Source organism: Salminus brasiliensis, chromosome 10 (assembly GCF_030463535.1).
Source record: "Salminus brasiliensis chromosome 10, fSalBra1.hap2, whole genome shotgun sequence".
Classification (NCBI taxonomy): Eukaryota; Metazoa; Chordata; class Actinopteri; order Characiformes; family Bryconidae; genus Salminus; species Salminus brasiliensis.
Window position 1 is genome coordinate 11,932,072 of NC_132887.1, and position 22,246 is coordinate 11,954,317.

General features: G+C 40.9%; 1 protein-coding gene across 1 annotated transcript in view; it reads right to left on the reverse strand.

Annotated features, from left to right (window-relative positions):
• Positions 1-3,828: 3,828 nt before the first annotated feature.
• stxbp6 (syntaxin binding protein 6 (amisyn)) overlaps positions 3,829-22,246 on the reverse strand; it is a 72,151-nt gene continuing 53,733 nt past the window's right edge. Inside the window, exons 4-6 of the mRNA XM_072689223.1 lie at positions 21,861-22,026; positions 9,419-9,576; positions 3,829-5,826 (exon numbers count right to left, since the gene is read on the reverse strand). Coding sequence (XP_072545324.1) covers positions 5,803-5,826; positions 9,419-9,576; positions 21,861-22,026 — 348 coding nt within the window. The 3' untranslated portion in view covers positions 3,829-5,802. The remainder of the gene's footprint in view (positions 5,827-9,418; positions 9,577-21,860; positions 22,027-22,246) is intronic.

Genomic DNA, 22,246 nt, shown 5'->3' on the forward strand with positions numbered 1-22,246 from the left:
AACATTAGTTTGGGCAGTTTGGCCAGCAGTGCTGTGGATCCTAAACAAACCATTCATTTCAACTCAATGAACTCACTTTTCAATGAGCTCAATATTCTGTAGCTTCCTTGTACTTGTGTTGTGTGCATACGGCCATTAAGGGAACCCAGCTACAAAGCTTTGGAGAGTTTGAGAAAGAGTTGAGCCCCGTCTCAAAAGGTGCATTCATGTGCGTCAGGGCATCTACTTAACGGCAGGTCTTGTGGGTTTTTTTCTGGTATGCAATGTCAGTACATACCAAAAGCGCTCAGAAGAGAGTCATTGGCACCAAAGACTCACTGATTCAATCTGTTAATGCTCCACCTCACAACTTACAGGACTTACTGCTGCTAATGTCTTGGTGCCAGATACCACAGGACACCTTCAACGGTTTTGTTGGAGTCCATGCCTCGACTGGTCAGACCTTCTCTGGTGGCACGAGGGGGACGTACACAATACTAGGTAGGTGGTTTTAAGGTTATAGCTGATTGGTGTATATAAGCAGAGTGTGTGTGTGAGTGTGTGTGTGGGGGGGGTGTTCAATAAAACAGTGGAACTTCAATAAAACAGACTACAATTAATAACAAATGAGACCAAATGAGATTGAAACCACTGATTGCATCAGACATTTATTACTGCGATTAAATAACAACCTGCAGGATGGAAACAAATCACTCAAGCTACAAAACATGACCGTGTTCAACCAAGACCTCGAGGGGTTTCATATAATGATATACTAGAGGGTCCGTCTTCTCTAAGGAGGAATGTATAGTGAACTTTGGCAAAATGAATGACACCATATTGCAGCTATACACCATGTGTTTATAGACACAGTGAGCAACCAAGCATACCATAATAACTGTTTATTAACAAATCATATGGTCTGGTAACACTTCATGAGCTGTGCACCTTCTGGGTCTCTACACTAAACGAGATACAAGGAAAGCTTAACAGCAGTTTAACTAAAATGCTAACAGATGTAAAACTCACAAATTTTACTATAACAACTGAGACCAGGGTTGCATTTCTGTACACCCAACATATGAAGGAACACCACCAATATGAGTGATGAGTGTTTCTTATGGACAAAGGCACTACGTTGTTAGGGTTTTGTGAGGACCTTGGCGGGCCTAAATGATCCAGGAAATAATACATATCTAAATTAACTACATTTTGCAAAAGATTGTAGAGACTACAGCAAAGTCAACTTACTAAGAGATCTTGGTTTACATTTCCTATAAAGGCATTGATCTGTTGCACTATAAGCGTTTTAAGATTAATGGCTTCATGCATCATTAAAATGATGACCCTCACTTAGCAGTCACTGCATGTGGAAATCCAGAAACACTTAATCACACTTAAGGCTCTGATAACAACAAATTAATAAACACATTTTACTCCGCCCCCTCTTTATGTTTTGATGAAGGGTTTGTTAGTCAGAGCCAAGGACTGTAGAAAAGCATGGACAGTGCAACATCTCTTAAAATTGAAGCCACCACAGATCGAGAGCCTCTGTTGGCTGGTTGCAGTATGGTGTGTAGCTCCGCCCATTCCCATATGTTTCAGTAACATAATGGCTCATTTTCCATCAATTTTTTCTCCTCTAAACTGTCTTACTATCTCCATTGTCTAACTTCTCCTGTGCTAATTTCAGCATATTTCTATTTATTATTTATTTATTATCAATGATTAACACCTTATTTTGCTATATCATAAGAAGGAATGAAGAGATTGACAGCCTTGGCTGGAAGATAGTGTTTGCAGGACCTGCATCATTCCCGTTCTGCACAAAGGACTAATCATACAAATATTTAGAATGTGGTGTTGTGCTGTGCTGCTGGTTGCATTAATAGACCCTGTACAAAGTATTGTGCAGTGTGCTTTAACTAGCTAATTAGTTGTGTACAAATTTAAATAATAAATAACACCATTTAAAACATTATTGTTTTTTCTTTTAATCGTCACCAGTGACCGCTGACTCTCTCACAGCAGTAGCTCGGGGGTTAAACGGGACCCTAGTAGCTTTGGTTCAACTCAGCGGCAAACACAGTACACAGAGTTGAGCTCAGGTTCTGTAATTTGAAATGTGAATCAGTTTTTAATGAAGTTCAGAACCTGCACTTTTACTGTTATACACTTACTGGATACACTGGGTATCCAGGGTAAGGTCTGGTCCTTTACGCTGTGCAGTGAACTTAAGGAAGGCAGTCTGAGGCACAGTTGGTCTGGGGGAAGGGGGGCGGCCCTACCAAATGAGTAGGTGAGACTGCCTCTGACCCCTACTGCACAGACTCTGGTTGCAACCTTAACATGGTGGACAGTTTTGGCTTCATTTCTATAAAACGGAAGGGAATGGAACCACAGCGTCCATGTTTTCTACAGTCAAAGGTAAGAGCAGACAGCAATGCGGGTTAAAGCAGGGAAAGCACTAAACTGTAGAACTTTACTGTACATGATCAATAACAAATACATTATCAAATATTCATTTTAAACCTAGTGGAAGTTACATTTCTGCTACAATGACCTGAACATTTAACGGTTCATTCAGCATGTTTGAGGGGAGAAGCAGTAGTAGGCAAAGTTGAGCTTAAAGCAGCAGCCACTCACACAGGGCTTCAAATACACATCTGTAAAGCATGTCTAAAAATCAGCTGGGTAAACTGAAGCACCCCCCCCCCCCCCAAAAAAAAAAAAAAAAAACCAAGAAAACAAACAAGCAAACAAACAAACAAAAAAAACTGTAGCTACATTTTCATCCAACGAGTTTTTTTTTTTAAAACAACAAACAATTTAAGGCTTAGAAAGGCTGTCGCTGTAAGCTATGGAAACCAAAATTGTTTGTAATATTTAATGAACATTATATATGAAATGTTTCTTTTTTTTTTTTTAGCACAAATTGTGGATTTATGCATATAATTAGTGCCATGTGACCAATTGCTCAGGTTCCAGACACACTAAACAGGGCACAAAAACAGTGTGCCACCACTAAAAGTGCATTCAGCAGTGTAGTAAGTAAAGTGTAGCACAGTGGAGAGGAGGTGGAACCAGACCAATGAAAGCGTTTTTAAAAAAGAACCCAGCTCCTCCAGAAAGAGAGAGGTCCAGAAAAAGCTGCAGCTGCTCTGAATAGAAAGTTCTCACACAGGTCAGAAAGACGGGATCTCTCGCAGAACACCTAAAAACATCCCAATTGTGGAGCCAATATGGTGCAGAATTTACGACATACGCTGTGTGTCCAAATGTTTGTGGACACCCCTTCTAATGATGGAATTCAGCCACAGTGTAGCATGGAACTGTGTTCTCTGGTATGATGATCAGTGCTGCATCCAATACTTTTGGCAGAAGTTGGAGTTTTGGATGAGGTGGGGGATCATCAAACATCCTGACCTACTAATGTTGTTGTTGATCACAAACAAATTAACTAGTAGACAGCCTTCTCTGGACAACAGAGACAAAGCAGGATAACTTGTCTTTTTTATACCTTTGATTTTGGAAGAAACTAAAAATGTCCCAATACTTTTTCCTATTTAGTGTTTAGTGTTAAGTGCTGTTTAGTATTTTTGCAGCAGGTGACATTACGTAAAGAGAGCAAAAAGTTGCTAGGTAGCAAAAAAATGCAGGTGTCATTCATGCATTGCAAGAAAGTTGATGGACACGTAGCTGAAGGAGGTTTATGTTTAAAGCAGCGAGGGCAAGGGTTCATTAATTATACATTCAGAACTGTGTTTCACACTTTTATTACAATAATGACCGTGTTTAGCGCTTTCGTTAAGATTTGATAAAGATGTAAACTGCGTGCCGAGTTCAGGAATCACACACACACACACACACACACACACACACACACACACACACACACACACACACACACACACACACACACACACAGTGTTGTGACAGTCAGCAGCTGTCTCTGCTGAAGCGTGTTGTTACAAAATGAGCTATAGGTACCAACAATCTAAACGCCACAACAACAATTTGCCCATGAAGTGCTCATTAACAAATGTTACAAATTCTACAAACGTCTCATTTAAAAGCATTTTTTTCATGAGATTCTCATTTTAAGAGTTAAAACAAATGAACAAACACTGGCACTGAAAAAAAAACTCACTCGTTCAAGAACATCAGGTACATCGCATACTGTTACTGGATTAAGAAAATCACATACACTGTTAAAAGCCCATTCATAGTGGCAGTACACATGGTTAGTAGGTAACATACGTTACTTATCCCCACTTACACATTCCCACCTAGTACATTACATCTCACTGCGGTGGATGACTTTAGGATCAACTTTATGGCAACTTTAAACGTAGGTTTAAAGGTACAGAATGTGATATTTTCATATTTTGCTCACAGGAAAGTGATCTCTACTACACATCCGATGTAGAAAATGAACATTTCCTTCTGGTCATCATACCATACATTCCAAATATTTTATCTAATGTTCAGTTTTTTCTTAATCAAGCCTGAAATCACAATCTATGTATGCCTGGTTTAAATGAGGACTGACTACACCTTGGCTGAACCTCAACACTTTAGAGCTGTACTTTAGTGTATGCTCTGAGTTATGGGTTTGAAAGTGATTTACAGACAAATCTTTGATCAGCCAGAACATTAACATCACTGCTAGATAACTTGACTAACATTGGATATCTGATCCCAATGGCTCCTGACAAGAGGCAGGATAAAATAGGCTGCTGGAAAACAGACAGTTCTTAGAGTTGATGTTCTGGAAAAAATGGGAAAACCTAGGAATCTGAGACATTTTGACAAGGGCCAAATTGTTAAGGTCAGACAACTGGGTCAGAGCATCTCCAAAACCACAGGCCGGTCTTATGGGGTGTTTCTGGTGGGCAGTGGTCAGTACCAATAAAAAAAAAAAAAAAGTCCAACAAAGGACAACCGGTGAAGTGGTGACAGGATCTTGGGCACTCGAGGAACACTGATGAGAATCAGGGATACCACAGGATGCCTTCAGAAGTCTTGTGGCCCCAACGGGTCGGAGCTGTTTTCTTGGAGAAGAGGGATGTACACAATACTAGACATTATAGGTTTTAATGTTATGGCTGATATGCAGCAGAATAATAGGCTGGAAATCTATGAAACAACAAAAATAGGATTTTCTTATTAGGACCTCCCAAACTCATTTTCCCAAACCCATTCTCTCACAGAATATACTAATATTGATTATATTTGAAAGATTGGGGGAAATATTCTACACATATTAGATATTAGTCGTGAAAGTAGGAATACTGTCAAATAGCCTTCAGCTCTCTTTAAAAATGGAATGTTGAATGTTTCTGAAAAATACTACATTGTTAATGGGATACAGTACATGATGAGATATACAGAGATATAGTAAGTGAAATCCTTAAGTCATGGCTAACACATCGCTTTTTCCTGGGTACATCCAGTATAACTGGCCAAATGTGTTCCAGCACCCCCCCTTTCCACATGTCTTTGGAATAGTGGCCAGGTCTTCCAGACAGCTGTGCCCTTCTGCCAGTCCACAGTGTTCGTGATAAGAGCTGCACACAAGGAGCCAGAGAAGAGAATGTGGCCTGAAGCTGCTTCTGTGGTCACTCAGTCAGCGAACCAGAACGTCCTACTCACCTTTTCTTCAGGAAACGTCAGGAGGATGTAAAACTAAAAGCATTGTCAAGTCAGAACAGTTATCTTCTCTTTTCTTAAAAAAAAAAAAAAAAAAGGTAAAATCTTAAATCCATCCACTGTACATGTGCCAGTCATCCTTGGCAGAGCCCGCAAAGTGTTTGGCACAGTTTAGCACTTGTGCTTCATGGCCAGCTGTAAGGAGAGAGAGATAAACAGAAGAGGTCACTCAGAAACAGTGAGAGGCAGTGAGAGACTGGGAAAGTCAGCCCACACAGACAAACACTGCTAACTCTATACAAACTTCATAGAGAATTGTGGCACTTCTGTCACCTAAAGATTTACACCTGTATTTTCTGCTGCTTGATGAGAAAATGCTCATCTTATAAAAACCAAACAAACAACCAACAATAAAAAAAACCCTGAATGAATTAGTTAAAAATTGAATCTCTTCAAAAATAAAGGTGCTACAAAAGGTTACTTAGCTGTGTTCAGACTGCCCCCCAAATCGTAGCCAAAGACGTATTTTTTCTTTGGAAGTCTGAACAGCAAAAGCCACATGAAATCTTATTAATGCAAATCGGATTCAAACCAAATTTGAAGGTGGTTTGAAACGCATTTAAAATCGGATTTAGACAGACGCGTCTCAGTCTGGATGCTCTGGCCACTCAAATTGGATTTCAGCTTCGCATTTTGAATCATCGCATTTTTAAAGCCTCTTCAATTTTGGTCAATTATTTTTCGGTTCTTTATACTTCTTTATTTATATGAATTACTTTGAATTGATTTATATATAAAATGTGAAAAGCATGGCTATGGCTATGTGTTCCAGACCTCCGGCAATCATTAACTGCAGTAACTTAGCAATAAAAAATAATCCTTAGAAATATGTCAGTTTGAATGGAGGGACTATGTAAATAAATGGCTGTAACTCCTAAATGGTTTATGCAACATTCTTGCTAAATACCTTAAAATATGAAAGTCTACACTTTACATCACGTCACATCTTCGTTATTTAATTTCAAATTGAACAAAGGAATAATAAAAAGGTCCCATTCCAAATACTTTTAGACCTGACTAAGTAAACTTGCCGTAACAAAGCCACTCTTGTTTATCCTTAAAAACTCCGATCTATTCGACTAGTGTGACTTTTCACTTGCATTTAAATAATCTGAATAGAATTTCTGTCTGCATAAAGCCTGACCAATGGGGAACAGTAAGTAACTATGGAAAGGCCAATTCAGCAGCCACAGAAAAATAATGCTCAGTGTTCAGGTGGTCTGAAATGTTTTAAAAGCTTTTCCAGAACCTCTGGAGATGCCCCCTCCCCATCCATCCCCAAAGTGTCTCATTCATCTGTGAGTTCATTAATCTCATTAATGGGAGCTGTAACAGGCACAGTGGGAAGCTCATTATGGAAAGGGCAGAAACACCAATCTCATTCACAGCTGGACGGACCGCGCTCTCCTCAGCTGCTATACACACAGTGAACAAGTGAGGGCAGCAAAGTCACACACACACACACACACACACACACACACACACACACACACACACAATCAATCAATCAATCTGACCACTGTTAAACATATAGGTTATTTGAGGAAGTTTTAGGGGTTTGTCAATACAAAACTAGAGGAACCTTCTTCAAGGTTCCTCAAAGCACCTTAAAAGGTTCCTCCACAGTTTCAAATTGAAGAACCACAGAAAACTCCTCAGGGATCTTAACATTTTTAACAGTAATGGACAAAATATGTAAAATTCCCTGTTCAGACTTAACATTGTACCTTTTCTATTCACTGTAATTTGTGCATTCTCACATTTTAAGGACAATTAAAATGGAATAAATGTTAATAATTGCTCAGAAAGGCAAGCTTTAAAATAAAGTAATATAGATTTGGTTCAGATGCACTTTCAGAGAGAAATACAGCTAATGAAACAGTAAACAGTGGGGGAGAAAAGTGGACAAATTAAATGAAAAGAATCCATGCTGGAGTTTTATGGGCCTTTTTATTGCAAAATCAGTCTCTCTTGCTTTTAGTTTAAATCAGTAGAGCCCATATCAAGGAACAGTAGGAGCAAAGCCAGTTCACAGAAATACTGTTCACCTAAATCACCATTAAGCAAACCCGCTTTTCGTTGATGTGATCATCTTCATAAAACACATGAATATGACGAGATTTATAAAGACATTAATAAGCCTCCCCTGTTGTGGCCAACACTAGCTCTTCAAGCATGTCCTTTTTAATGAAAGAACGGCAGGTAAGAAAACACTCTTTCTGAAAGAAGCCCAAAGGGGGTGGCAGAATGTTATTAGAAGTTGTAAATGGATGAAACATGCATTGACAGTGTTGGCAGGAGGACATTTAATCCCATTAGATGTGCAAAACCAAATTAAGCTAATGTGCTTTTGCTGATATGCAATTAGTATGGATGGGTACGCTTCAATGAGAGAAATGTGACATAGGAGGGCTTTTAAAGCAAGCATGCCTTTCCCCACCCCTCTGCTGAGAGGAGGGGGAATAATCAAATGTCTGCTGAAGAAAGTGAGAGCTTAACGAAGTCTGGCAAGGTAAAAAAAATGTCCTTGCTTAGCAAAGTGGCTCTAGCATTCAGTTCTTTATTGTCCAACATGACTTTTCCTTTTTCCTGTGCTTTCAGAGACAGGACAGATAATAGAGTTTCTGCTGATGTTTCTGATGTTTCAGCACAGGCCTAATGTTCTGGTTAGAGAGACCACGCTCCACTGACTGTCCCAACACTGTGGATGTTTCCACTGAGCTATATAATTTAGCCTGCTTTTAGGAGTGTCACTACTGCTACGCTAACAACTGGGTCCATGGATGAGGAGATGTGCAGCCCACGTGCTTTCAAAACAACGTCCTTGCCTAGCAAAGTGGCTCTAGCACTCATTCTTTTATTGTCTAATTTATGAGTACATTCTCAATGAGAGGTGTGAACCTTCGCTTAATATGCCAACTTACCCCTTAAACTCTTACTTAGGGTCTGTAATAACCTGTGACTTCTCTTAATAGCTTGCTTTGATGGTCTTACACCATCATGCAGACCATTTGTAGTAGATAGAACTTTCTAATTCTACATTTTCACACAATTATCTGTACTTTTAGAACTATATATATATATACAGACCCCTGCGGCGTGGCCCAAGCTTTTGGCATTTGTTTTCCTTCCATTGCTTTTACTTTTATACTTTAAGTTTTGAAGTCAGCATTTTTACATATGTACCTGTTACTTCAACTTCTATAGAAGTCTTTGTAAACCCTAGTATCTACACCAGAGTAATGACTGTGAATACTTTTGACACCTTTGGATGAGAGTCACGTACGATGTGGCAATAAAGGGTGGGCTCCACGAATTCAGGAAATATTTGAACTGTATTTCTGCACTGCGTTATCGGAAAGATAATAATGGAAACGTTGAGAAACACTGCGAGTTCATAGACTCCAGAGGGTTAAATACATTAAATCTTTCACATGACTAAGTACATACAGTCAATACATGGAAACTATATAGAAACTGCAGAACTGGCCTGTTTTGAATTCACTGTTTTTTATGATTCAGTGATTTTGCATGTGGCAGCCAATCATAAGAGACCATTTATAGATACATCAGTTCCAAAAACACTGTTTAATGAGGGATTATTAAACAGTTAGAACCCTCATACACGTACACACACACCTCAAGTATATGGTATAGGTAAATATAGAAAAACATATGGGTTCTTTACAGGCTGACTAGTGGGCAGAGTGTTAGCAGGGTATCATACCTTGTGTGCAGTATCAGCAAACTGCTGGGCACTGTTCATCATATCTCCAGTCTTCTCCTCCACTCGGCCCAGTCTCTCTCCGCGCTCATTCAGGGCCTGACTGGCCTTCTGCACAGCGCTGCTCACACTGTCTGCCGCAGAGTGCAGGATGCTGTTACCTGTGCATCCATAACAGAAAGCAGCAAAGTCCAAGTCAGTGCTCACAGTCCTGTCCACAGTAATGATTCACCTGCACTGGATCATTCCTCCAGAGCAAAGTTATGCAACAACTGTACCTTAAAATACCTTAAAATCTTCTAATCAAACAACACATTTTATTGTGGGTAATCAATGTCTGCTAGGGTACATCATTGGTACATAACTTATTAAACTGCATTGTAGTATTGTTAAAGTGCAGAAGAAACACTTCAGGCAAGGTTTATTAGCCAGTGAACAGGTTATCATGTACCCTAGGATTAGCTAAAAGCTAAATCTGACCTGTACCCCCCCTCTCGGAGAGGTAAAACAGACGTCAACATTTCTGACACTTATAAAAAATATGAAGAACCCAAATACTTTGTTCTAGAAGAAGTGACTTAAGGAGAAGCTGGAGCCGTGCCAGAGAACTACGTGTTTGTTACTTTCCTCTGACTTTTCCTTTTTCCTGTGCTTTCAGAGACAGGACAGATAATAGAGGATGTTTCTGCTGAACATCAGCACAGACCTAATGTTCTGGTTAGAGAGACCACACTCCACTGACTGTCCCAACACTGTGGATGTTTCCACTGACAAGCTATATAATTTAGCCTGCTTTCAGGAGTGCCACTGCTGCTACTCTAACAACCATGGAGTCCATGGATGAGGAGATGTGCGGCCCACGTGCTTTCAGTCCAGAGCCATTTCACAGGCATGCGGCCAGCATGTAACCTGCTCTCTTATGTAAGTGTGTGAGGGTGGCGTGCCTCTTTTGTTGAGACGTTTCTGCATTGTTTTGTGCCCTCCCCTCAATTGGTAACATTCATGCCCACCCCCAACCCCACCCCTAAAAGCAAACAAAGCCCCCTTTTACCAGGTTGGATGTTCAAAACAAATGATTCTTCATAACAGCAGCACGCCACACCGAAATGTTCCTGTGAGAACAATGGATAAGACTGTGGAAAACAAAGAGGCTTCAGAGCAGATCAGAGAACAATAGTCTCTCACGAGGTTGGGAATGGGCTGAAACAGGGAGCGGCTATTTCTTTTGACCCGAGATGTGAAGGGACACCCATCCACAGACCTCTCCATTCATCTAGTATTCAGTTAAGTAGGAGCTTAACATGCACAAGCAAGTGGACAGGTTTCATGCTAAATTTCATTTGTTTGTACTCAAGAACAACAATCCTGTAACAACGTTATCCAATAGACTTTGCTAACGTTATCAGGGTGACATGGGACTTTTTTTTTTTTTTACCTAAAGCAACATCACATTGCATTTTATCTGAAAATAACAGCTAAGATCTTTTTGAATCTCCACTGACTCTAAAAGGGATCTCTGTAATTGCCACTCCAGGCTGGAACGCTACCACTGTACTATGCAACTTGGTGAAGCTACACAACATGAGAACTGTCATACTTATGTAAAATCATGTCATTTTACTCTACCACCTCAGCCCACATGCTTTACACATAAGATGCCAGTTTTGGATCTCTTACCTTATTAAGAAATGCACATTGCCCATGAAAGAAAGCTCATAGGTGGTTGGTGCGGCGCAACAGATTAAACCACTAGCTGCCATGAGCTATTACACCATGTGAGAGACCATGGTTCGATTCCCAGTCTGGGTGTGCGACACAGAGTCCTTGGGCAAGACTCCCAACACTGCATTGGCCCACCGCTGTAATACAAGTGACCTGGTAAGTCGCTCTGGATAAGAACTCGCTGATGTCTCTTCATGGACGGCGGCTCATCACCGCAAACTCAACCCCAGCAAGACAGAGCTGCTGTACATCCTGGGAATTTCTAGACTTCAACAATCTTGCCACCTCCTTTGAGAACTCACTGGTCACTCCATCTACAGAAGCTCGAAGCCTTGGTGTAGTTTCAGGTCATGTTGCAAACGTAACTCGGTCATGCAGATTTCTCCTGTACAACATCCATAGAATTCTACCCTTCCTCTATAGAGAGGCCCAGGTGCTTGTTCAATCTCTTGTCACTTTGAGACTTTACTACTGCAACACTCTTCTGGCTGGTCTCCCTTGGCACACCATCAGACCCCCGCAATTTATCCAGAATGCAGCGGCACGGGTCATCTTCAATGTTCTGCTGCGTTCTCTTCACTGGCTTCCTGAAGCTGCTGCCAGAGAGTTCAGAGAGTACTTGGGAGAACAGTAGAGTACTATGGTCCCATTATTGACTTGTGTTTAGTTGAGTCTAAACTTGCAGGTTTCTTTGAATTTTAGTCTATTTAAACTAGCTGAGGTTGTTCTAGAGTAAACAGCGAAGCACTTTTGTAAGTTGCTCTGGATAAGAACGTCTGCTAAATGCCCTAAATGCAAATGTAAACGTCAGCTAAATGCCACAAATGTAAACGCAATTGCCATAAATGTCATAGCATGACTTGTATTTAGAACAGTTGTGTGAAAAGCAATTATATTTTGCAACTGTAGGGGGAGCACAGGAGCAAATAAATACCAATTCTAGCAGAACGGTGCTTTAATGCAACATTCAACTCAGATCTGAACCACTTTGAGATGTAGTCTTAGATTGGATACTTATCAGATTTCTGAACAAGAACCATCACAACCCACAAATATTTCCCTTTTCTATATTAATCAGTGTTAACATGGCAACAGCAACACAACTCTGCAAAAGCATGAATGCATCTAACCCTGGTCCACCTTCATCTCTGTCTAATGAAAATTAGATAGAGGTAAATTAGAGGGCTGGGAATTCTCTTTGTGACGAAGGTCAACGCTGCTACTAAGGCTGAATCTCAAATGGCTCCCGACACTTTATGAAGGTCATGGAAATTGTGGCTTCTATACCTAAACGTGATCTTACATGTCAAACAAAGAGCCAGTTGGCCTTCAGGATATACAGTGCATTATTGGGGTGCAGAAGCTTTAGTTTCTTGTCATAACAGACAGTTATTTGGGATTCAGCTTTATGGTTGCACCACTATTCCTTTTTTACTAGCCAATTAGTCGTTCCAAAAGGTAGTCATCATTACCATGGTAATAAACAAAAAAGAAGCGCTTCACACATCAATGGAAAGTATTTCATTAGTATCAGGTTAATAAAGGCTAACAGTGGCAGATTCTGCATACTGGGGTGGGAGGTAAGCACTGCAGTTACGTTCTGCTTCTCAGAAACTCTCCTCTCAGAAAATGTAAACTGTGTCTGGCTATCCGCAAAAAATACTTATCAAGCTTCAGGCTAGTAGTTAGCAGCAGTCATATCTGCACACCAAAGAGCATTTCAGAGCAAGATATAGCAAAAGCACCAATAAACATTCACACTCATTTACATGTTGCAGTCGTTAGGAGCGAGGGTGAGTGAACACACCCTCTACAGTCGACAAGAGTAGCACAAGTTAATGTTATTAGGTGGGTCAGGCTAAACATGCCTAACAGGGATTGACTGTTTTGCATGCCAGGTTCTGGAACGTCACCCAGTCTGGTGTGCAGGCTGCATTTCAGTGAAGTCTCACTCAAAATACAATGAGTTGGTTTCTTCTTGGGGGCAAATGTTTGTGGACACCCCTTCTAAGGAATGCATTTAGCTACCTTAAGTGGTACATATTGCTGACACATGTGCAAATGCACGCGCGCGCACACACACACACACACACACACACACACACACACACACACACACACACACACACACACACACACACACACACACACAGCTTTGCAAGTCCCTGCAGAGAAGCATCATCAACAGAATAGGCCTCTCTGGAGCAGATAAACATGAACCTTGGCACCATGCATAACACCAGGCGTGGCTAGAGGAACTGTGTTCTCTCGAATGATGGTGCTCCATCCAGTACTTTTGGGATAAGTTGGGGATAAGGTGGGGCAGTGATCATTCAACAGCCTGACCTCACTAACGCCTGACCTTATGTTGCTGAATGCAATACAATCTTTACTGCAATGCTCCAAAAATCCCTGGACAGTAGAGACGGTGGTTTCAACAAGAGCATTTTTAATACTCTTGATTTTGGAAGGAACAATAAATAAACAGGTGTCCCAATACTTTTGTCCACATTGTATTTCCACACTAATAAAGTATTTTGGGTTTCGTGCACCATCAGGCAGTAGAAACTGGTTCTTCGACTGTCTGTACACTACCTCTGCACATCAGATACTGCGCTAGAAAAATAAATACTGAACTAGTCGACTAGTCTATGCTACCCCTCATGACCTCACTGATTTAGATGGACCCACAAGGGCCGTTTTAGGGCCCCGGTTGGTTCATGCTAGACAGATATGGATCATTTACCCACATAAATGTGAACCATCAAGTCAGAAAGATCAGAGCTTGTGAAGGGAACAAAGCCTTTATCTTTTTAATACAGGATGAGCACCTGATAACCTTAGTGAGGAGCAGACAGGTGCTCTGTACAGAAATGGACTCCTCTCCACAGCGTGAGAACACAGCAGGAAGGTACAGAATCTCCTTCAACCAAAGTTAACTTTATTAAGGTCAGAGTAATCAGCCCACAGCTCCAGCCTAGATGCCTGAAATCTGCACTCTGATTCTGCAGTCAGACTAAATTAGGTATCTTGCTCTCTTCTTTATTACAAAAACGGAAGCCTGAGTCATCTGGAGAGAGAAGCATGCGCTACAAAAGACTCGCAGACTTGATTTCTTACAGGCTTTTCAAAAAGACTCCCGGCCATTTCTGAGAGGAAAAGAAAACCAACTGCATTGAGAAGCTACAGCAGCCGGATTCATCTAAGGCAACTAGACAGCTAAGCAGACCTCTTGCTGCTTACCTGACCAGCTTGAAGCTATCAGCCCCACAAACAGCCGGCACCTTTCAGTCAGCGGAAACATGGCTTAAGGTCTTTGGCTCCGTAAGAGTTCCCTCTAATACTCACTCTGCAGTCAGTGCCAATGATACACTAACTCCATCATAGTCCACCAGAGAGCTGGGTTGCAACAGTAAAATAATAAATCATTTTATTTCTGTTATTATTATTAATAATATTCAAAAGAATCATATTAATACTTTTAAACTGTGATTTTCCTGATGTAAGCAAGTATAAAAGACCTGCCGTAAGCTAGCTGAAGATATTGTAGATTGTAGACATGCTCACTGTCCCTGGGTTTGGCTTTCTCAAGTCTTACCGGTTAAGTAGACCACTTTGTTTTTTTGAGAAGAGAGGAGATCGTAAAAGCTAATGTCGGCTAGTGTTAGCTTTTAGCCTAGCAGGGACCCCTGTTTGCGTCACCACATGCCAAGTTTGAGCTTCCCTATCCGCAGACACTGGCACAGGAATAGCCATTATTATGAGGCCTGGTTCATATTCCGTAGCAACCCATATTCCTATAAGTAGCAGAGTGGTGGTGATGTGCTGCTCTCCTGTCTCAGCAACATATTTTCCTGGTGGAGTCACGTTTTACTCTTTCACCAGCTTTGCCTAGGGTTTCCTCTAATGGGCCGGGTGTCAGTACATTTGAAATGAGTCAGTTGACTGTTACGAAATGAAAGTCTTTGGGTTTTTGGAATTGGCCCGTTTTCCAGCCCTGTGTTGGTCATGCTGGATTTTCTTTTGAGGACACAATAGTGTTTGATGGTCACAGTACATCCAATTAGTCAACTATGCCAAAGAAAACACAGCTTGACATACTAGGGCGCCTTTAAATTGGAAAAAAAAATTACAAAATGTTATAATTAATGAAAGAATTAATAATGGTCTACATCAGATGAGAAAGATTTTAATAGATGCAATAATAATAATAATAATAATAATAATAATGCAGTAATAGTGCAGTGTAATGGTAAAATACGAGACTTGGAGAAGGATGGGCTTCTTCTGTACAGTCTTAAGTCTAGTTAAGTCTTAATTAAAGCACATCCAGGCTGGCTGCTGATGAGCACAGTGACCCACCTCTCCTCACTGCAGACTTTATTAAGGTGCAGTCAGGCAGCTTGAGTATTTGTGAGGGATAAAGAAAGGTTTTGTTAAAGCTCCATCTGATTTCCCAGAGGAAAAACAGACAACTTAGCTTTATCTCTTAAAAGCATACAAGGATGTTGTACTCCTGCAAACAAATCTACTTGTTCAACTGCAGAAGTATCTTCAGAAAAAAAAAAAAACCTCTACTGGCTCATGAGTTCGCAAGTATTCCCTCAGACTGAGAACACAAAACGAAATGCATTTGAAACAAGAGTCCTTACTACGCTAATGCTAATTTATTTTCCACTCAGGCGAAAAAAGATGTTCTTTTGTGATTGCAGCACAAAACCAGACCTCTACCCTGTGCGTCCCACATACTGACAATTTCCCAAGAAAGTCTGTTTATCTCTCCCCCCGTTTAAATCCAACATGGGTGTGTCCGTACAACAACATAACGAAACAAAAGGCAGGGGCTTTTTTGGCATAGATCCGCTGACAAAGAGCAATGTCCCAGTATGAACCCACAAAAACAGGAGGTCCTCTACTTTGGCCTTTCAGTAGTCATCTAGGATTTCTGACAGTAAATCACAGGAAAACTCACACCATTACTCGGACATCAGCCGCTTGAGGTAAAAGCACACTTGAATTTAGGGCAGATGGACAACAAACCAAGCAAAAGTTTAGTTTGGCTAAAAATATAGTTTACAGAATTTTTCCATTACTCCACATGTAGTCGATCAAGACCTGTTTGGTGCTAGAAATCAGCCTCTTTAGTGTTGCATTAGAGCCTTGGAGGCAAATGGAGCTAATACATAAGAGGAGAAGCTTAATATTCCAACAGTTAGCATGTTTACAGACAACAGAATGTCCAGCAGTGAACGAGACCACCTAAGAAAGTCTATCTGATGGAGCTTGAGGAAGGCGCAAGATGATCTAGACCCATCCTAAATGATCAAGTACACTATATGGACAAAAGTATTTGGATACCTGATCATTCACTTTTTCTTCAGAAATCAAGGGTATTAAAAAGAGTTTATTCTAGAGTGTCTCTACTGTAGCCAGGGTAGGCTTTCTCCTAGATTTTGGAGAATTGCTAAGAAGTTGCATTGCTCCACAGCTCAATGCTAAAGAACAAGCCTCACTGCTCAAGGCATTTGTGTGCGAGTGTGTATGTGTTTACTGCATAGATGGGTTAAAGACGGAGGCCAAATTTAAATTGTGTCCAACAAAAATGGTGAATATGGATGCTTTTGTCTTTGAAGCTGTTAGCTGTATGGTAAGGGTTGTAAAAAGAAATGGGATACATGTTGATTCAGTAAAAAAAACACACACACACACACACACACACACACACACACACACACACACACACACACACACACACACACACACACACGTTTCATTGTGACTGACATTTTCACTTTGTGAATTAAATGTACTCAATTGTATGTTGTATACTCACTGTTTATTTATCCATAACTGATCCTTTATTCTGCCCAATTTAAAATAGACTGACATCAGAAAAGTTGGCTAGCTAACAAGGCTAACCACTGACATATGAAATATATATATTTTTTAATATACAAAAACACAAACCCAGGAACCAGATTGCAGGATCATTAACCACATAACTAAAGATGCAAAATGACAGAATAAGAGAGAGCATCTGAGAGAACAGGAAGCAAAACAAGCATACTTGTTCCGTATGGATCACAGATGAAATTCAGTTGTTGTAAAATAAGTTTGCTGATGTAACTAAAACTTGGCTCATTAAATCTATAAATCTGCACATCTGTATCATCACCCCGTATGCTGTACTTTGAAAAGGTTAAATATGATAATGTCACAACGATGATATGCAGTCATGTGCTTCTAGATCACTAATGTGTGTGTGTGTGTGTGTGTTAGGGGTGGTAGGTCACACTGTTTTCCAAGGGAGCTCAGATGACGTCACTTACCTGTGACTGCAAAGGTTCCTTTTTGAATCATGGCGGGGTTATTTTGAATGGTGTGACTTGCTTTACTCTGCCTGTGCCATTTTTGTAAGTTTTCTCCTTCAACAAGGTGTTTTGTGAATTTTTAATCATCTCCACCAACGAAGGAAATGAAACCAAACTGAACTGCCTGAAGCAGCGGCATCGATATTGGTGCTGGCCCAAGTTGGCAACAGGAGTAATAGTCGTTAAGACAGAGTGAGCGAAGCAGATCACAGGTCAGCTGACCTCTCTCTGTGGCTCCAAGCTTCAGTCAAACACACACAGTATAGAATTGCTTTCCCTAGACAATGAATTAATCAGCTAGTGGGGGAGTCAGCTGAGCAGGAGCGTTTAGCTTTGGGTACCCCAGTCCGTAACATATGTTAAAAAAGAGAAATCAATAAAGTGGATCAATGGAATAAATCTCAACTTCTGCTGGAAAAATGCATGTGCACCATTTATGACGTTGCTCACGGATCAGTCTATTCCTCTCCAGCCCACACCTGGCATTAAACATGGTGCCAACAGGTTCATGCTTATCTGCTTCAGAGAGTCCTATCCTACTGGAAACTAAACTGGGACTAGACAAGCAACCTAAAGTAGCTGAATGCATTCATTTTAAGGGGTGTCCAGAACTATTTGGACATCTAGTGTAACAGCATCCATTATCTTATTGTTTTATAATAAACCTAAAGTTTGGGCACCAAAATGCCAAGAGCAACTTTGTACATTGAATTTTCCTCAAACCATTCATTTGAATCTTTGCTGTAACTAAAGTGAGTCAGTCAGTCTCTTGTTCTTGGCAGGGGGAATTTCAAAAGGCTGCCGCTTTGCACAGTCATTGAGATGGCCTCTCCGCTCAGCAGGCTGTTGAGGAGCAGCCTCGTCATGCAGAGATGCGGCTACAGAGGAGCACTGCCGTCAAGCTCTGCACTGCCAAACAGGAAACATCCTGCAAAGATGCACAAATTACACTGCCAGGCCTTTCATCACTCTGCCGCTTCTTGCTCAGGCTGTTTAATCCATGCAAATCTGGACTTTCTATTATGATCTGACCTAAGAAGCCTGCTGCTCTTAACCTTCCTCTACCATTCCTCAATGCAGCCAGAAGCCATTTTCTTGCATTTGAAAGAAAGACCACTCAGGACAAGCAACACAAAAGAAGGACTGAGCATTTTGCCACGTTAAAGGAAGGTCAACGGTTTGTATGCTTGGCCTTTTGTTTTTTTCTCTGGCCTTCATCATTTCACTGGCTCTTATTCAAATCACAATTTCATGTAGTTCATACAGAAAACCCTGGAAGGCACTTTTCTTGACTACTGGATGATTTAAATGAAGCAGTGCCGTGTAGAAAAAAACAGAAGAGAGATCAACACAGTAAACATTTCATTAAAAAAAATAAAACATGATGAGATTTAGTCTTGTGTTTATAGCAAAACTAGTGAATCCCTCACCTCGCTTACCTGCTTGAAGCAAAACCATTGGGTCTGACCCAACCCCCTCACTTTCTTCAAAAAGCTCTTGCAACAGAAAATGGTTGCAATTTTCTGGTGCTGAAAAAGAATGTGACTTTAATAATTAAATTACGTTTCTGTTTTGGCTATAATCCAATTTGGGCCACATTCACCAAACCACAGCTTTGCATTAGCTCTTAATCATCTATTGGCTATTTTTTTTTAGTACTCGATTAACCAATTAGACTCGATTAACCTAGAGAAAAAGGCCATATTAAGGGCAAACAAAAGTCAGCTACCCACTGTTCAATTCCAGCAGCCTTCTTTTCCAACAAGCCAACTTTTCAGAAATAAAGAACCTAATTTTTCCAGCAATTCCTGACTCTCTCTAGGCTCCCAGTCCCAGTGGTCTGCACATTTTCGGTATACCTACATTATCACACATTCTCAACTCATTAGAAACTCATGTCCGTTGAGTGCGTCACCTCTTAACTGTACTATTAGCCTCATATTCCATGCAATTTTGCAACACTGCTGTGGAATCAACCTTCCTTGAAGGATGCCTCCCTTTAAGCAAATCATAGAACAAACTAGCACCTACATATACTGTGGACATGCTCAGTTTCTGTAAGTCTGCAGTTTCACCTACGTTAATGTTACCGAACATTATGTTCTCTCTCCCTAGTCTATCCAGGTGTTGTCAGTATGTGACCCCACCTCTTGTCATCAGTGACAGGTGTTCGGTCTCTGTATATGTAGTCATTTTTTAAGTCAGTCAGTCTTGAGTGTTGCGCATGTGCCCATGTACTAAAAAGGGGGTTCGCCAAGGGGACATAGAAGCTAAAGACACCACTGATTGTTTGGTTATTGTAACTGTTAGATGCACTGTACTCTGAGAACTTGGGGTTGTAGCGTGAATACATCCTTGTGTGTAAATGAGATGTGTGCAACTGACTGATGGTGAGATGGTTTTTGATCTACTTTAAAGCACTTTGGTTTTAATACAGTCATTGTTTAATCACTTACCTTTCAGTTCGGATGTATAGGTTGCTTGTGTATTATTATTGTTCTTTAATAAATCAATGTGTATTAAGATTGGCCTTCTTTCTTACATTTCATGTCATTTCTAAACCCTCTTCATCCACTTTGTCCATTTGGTGATTTAGTTGCTGGCACAACGGGCAACGGACAGTTCCTAGCACTCACAAGACTCTTGGCTGATCTGCATGGTTGAGATTTTGCCTGTTTGCTAAATTGAGGAAAATGTTTTCTATTGTCCCTAAAGGAGAAAAGGCCTTAACTGTGCAATAGTCCTGGTAATTTGTATTCATATTAAAAAGTCACACAAGCACTCTCTCGTGATGAGTTTGTCTAAAGCTTCCTCACCTAATAACACTCAAAGTTTAATATCTGTGCACTGCTGTTTGTGTTTTTTCAGGGTCATTAGTATCAGCTCCAGATGAAGTCAGAAGATGTGCCCCCCACAGTTATTGTCCCACACCTGAGCAGCTTCATGATACTTGTTTTGCACTGGTGTGAGACTTAGACTGTAAGGGACAGAATGGTTCTTCCTTTATGGGTGTCTCGGAGCATCACTTATTGCCTGGCTCTCGTTTCGCTTCCAGATGAGTTTCAGTACAGTGTACAAACCCACTGAAGGCTTATCGCTGTAAAGAAAACATTATATCTTGGTCAAGAGCAACGGAGAGGTCCACGAATGGCTAGCTCATCTGAATAGTCTCCCTCAGTGCTGGAGCTTTAACAGCATGTGTGTATCATACCCAGCTGTGAGTGCCTGCTCTTCAATGCCCTGCCTGACACCACTACCCACTCTAATCCGCACAGTGCTCTCAATACAGCGGAGCCTCCACAGGAGGGAAAAGGCATGGAGCCAAACTACAAGCTGTGTGCTTTAATGCAGCAAGAGGAAGCTTAATGGGGAGTTACCATCAGGAAAAAAGAGAAGGTTCTTAACACTAGAAGTGGCTCCAGTAGTTTGGACCAGGCAGGAATCACCATTAACCGTAACACAGCTAAAATACACTCACAGATAACTTTATTAGGAACACACAATTCACTCATCAGCCCCCAACCTGCCTTGTGTCTACAGTCCAGGCTGATAGAGGTGGTGTAATGGTGTGGGGATTTTTTGTGTTGGTACTCTGAGCCTGTTTAGACCAGCCATAACACTAAAATTGTCTTCAGCATTTAAGCAATGATTAACTGATCATGTGCCACAATTCACACAATGGGTACTTCCAGCATAATGGTGCACCCCTTCAAAATCAAAAAAACTCTCAAACTGGTTTCATGAACATGATAATGAGTTCAGTGCTCCTCAGTGGCCGTCCCAGTCACTGGATCTAAATCCATAGAACACCTTTGGGATGTTGTAGAATGAGAGATTTGCACGTGAAAGTACACCTGAACAATCTGTAGGAAAGGACCAGAATTTCAAAGAATCATTTTCCAACATGTTGTGAAATCCATGCCATGTAGAATTGAGGCTGTTTGTTCAGCAAAGCAGGGCCTTCCCAGTATTAGTATACTGCTCATGTGAGTGTATATAAGGTTTGTCACAGATGCATTATTAAATGCACCTCAAAATTTTAAAAGCACATGAGCCTTCAAAACTATTTGCAATAAATCCCAATTAGGCAGAACAGATGTACACAATATTTATCAGAATGTAGCTCTGAACAGCTTCAGACTTCACTGATTACTTTAAATATACAAAGGTAAGGCGGAAAAAGTGGAATTTTCATTAGCAACATGCAACTGCTCACAGCACTGCACACTGTTTCCTCAAGCAGAAGAGGCAGTCTGATACAGGGAGAGAAATTCATTGTAGCACTCGTCTATAAAATCACCTGCAAGAGTCTACAATCATTCTAGTGTATGTGTCGCTACTGATCTGCTCACCTCCCAACAGTTTAGACTGGCAGTTGACAAATTCAGGTTTTCTATCTGCGCTGTGGCGCTGGCAGGTGTTGTAAAGGACTTGAATGAACATGCACTTGTCTCCAGAAGAGCCGGCCACCCACTGGTCAAACGCATTCTCAAACGTCAAGTCAAACTCTGGACAGTCCTGCGGCATGACAGAGAGAGTGCAAAAGTGCAACAGAGAGAGAGAGACAGAAATAAAGTGAACAATTCTGCAGAGAGGATGATCCCTTTTCTTTAGAAAGCACAGTGGGAGTAAAAAAAATGCCTTATCCAGCTGTGAGACAGGTAAGCACAAGTGCAGAATGACCAAACAGTCCTTTCCTCCCTTCACGTAGCCACAGCCTGTCCACAGTGACCTGCCA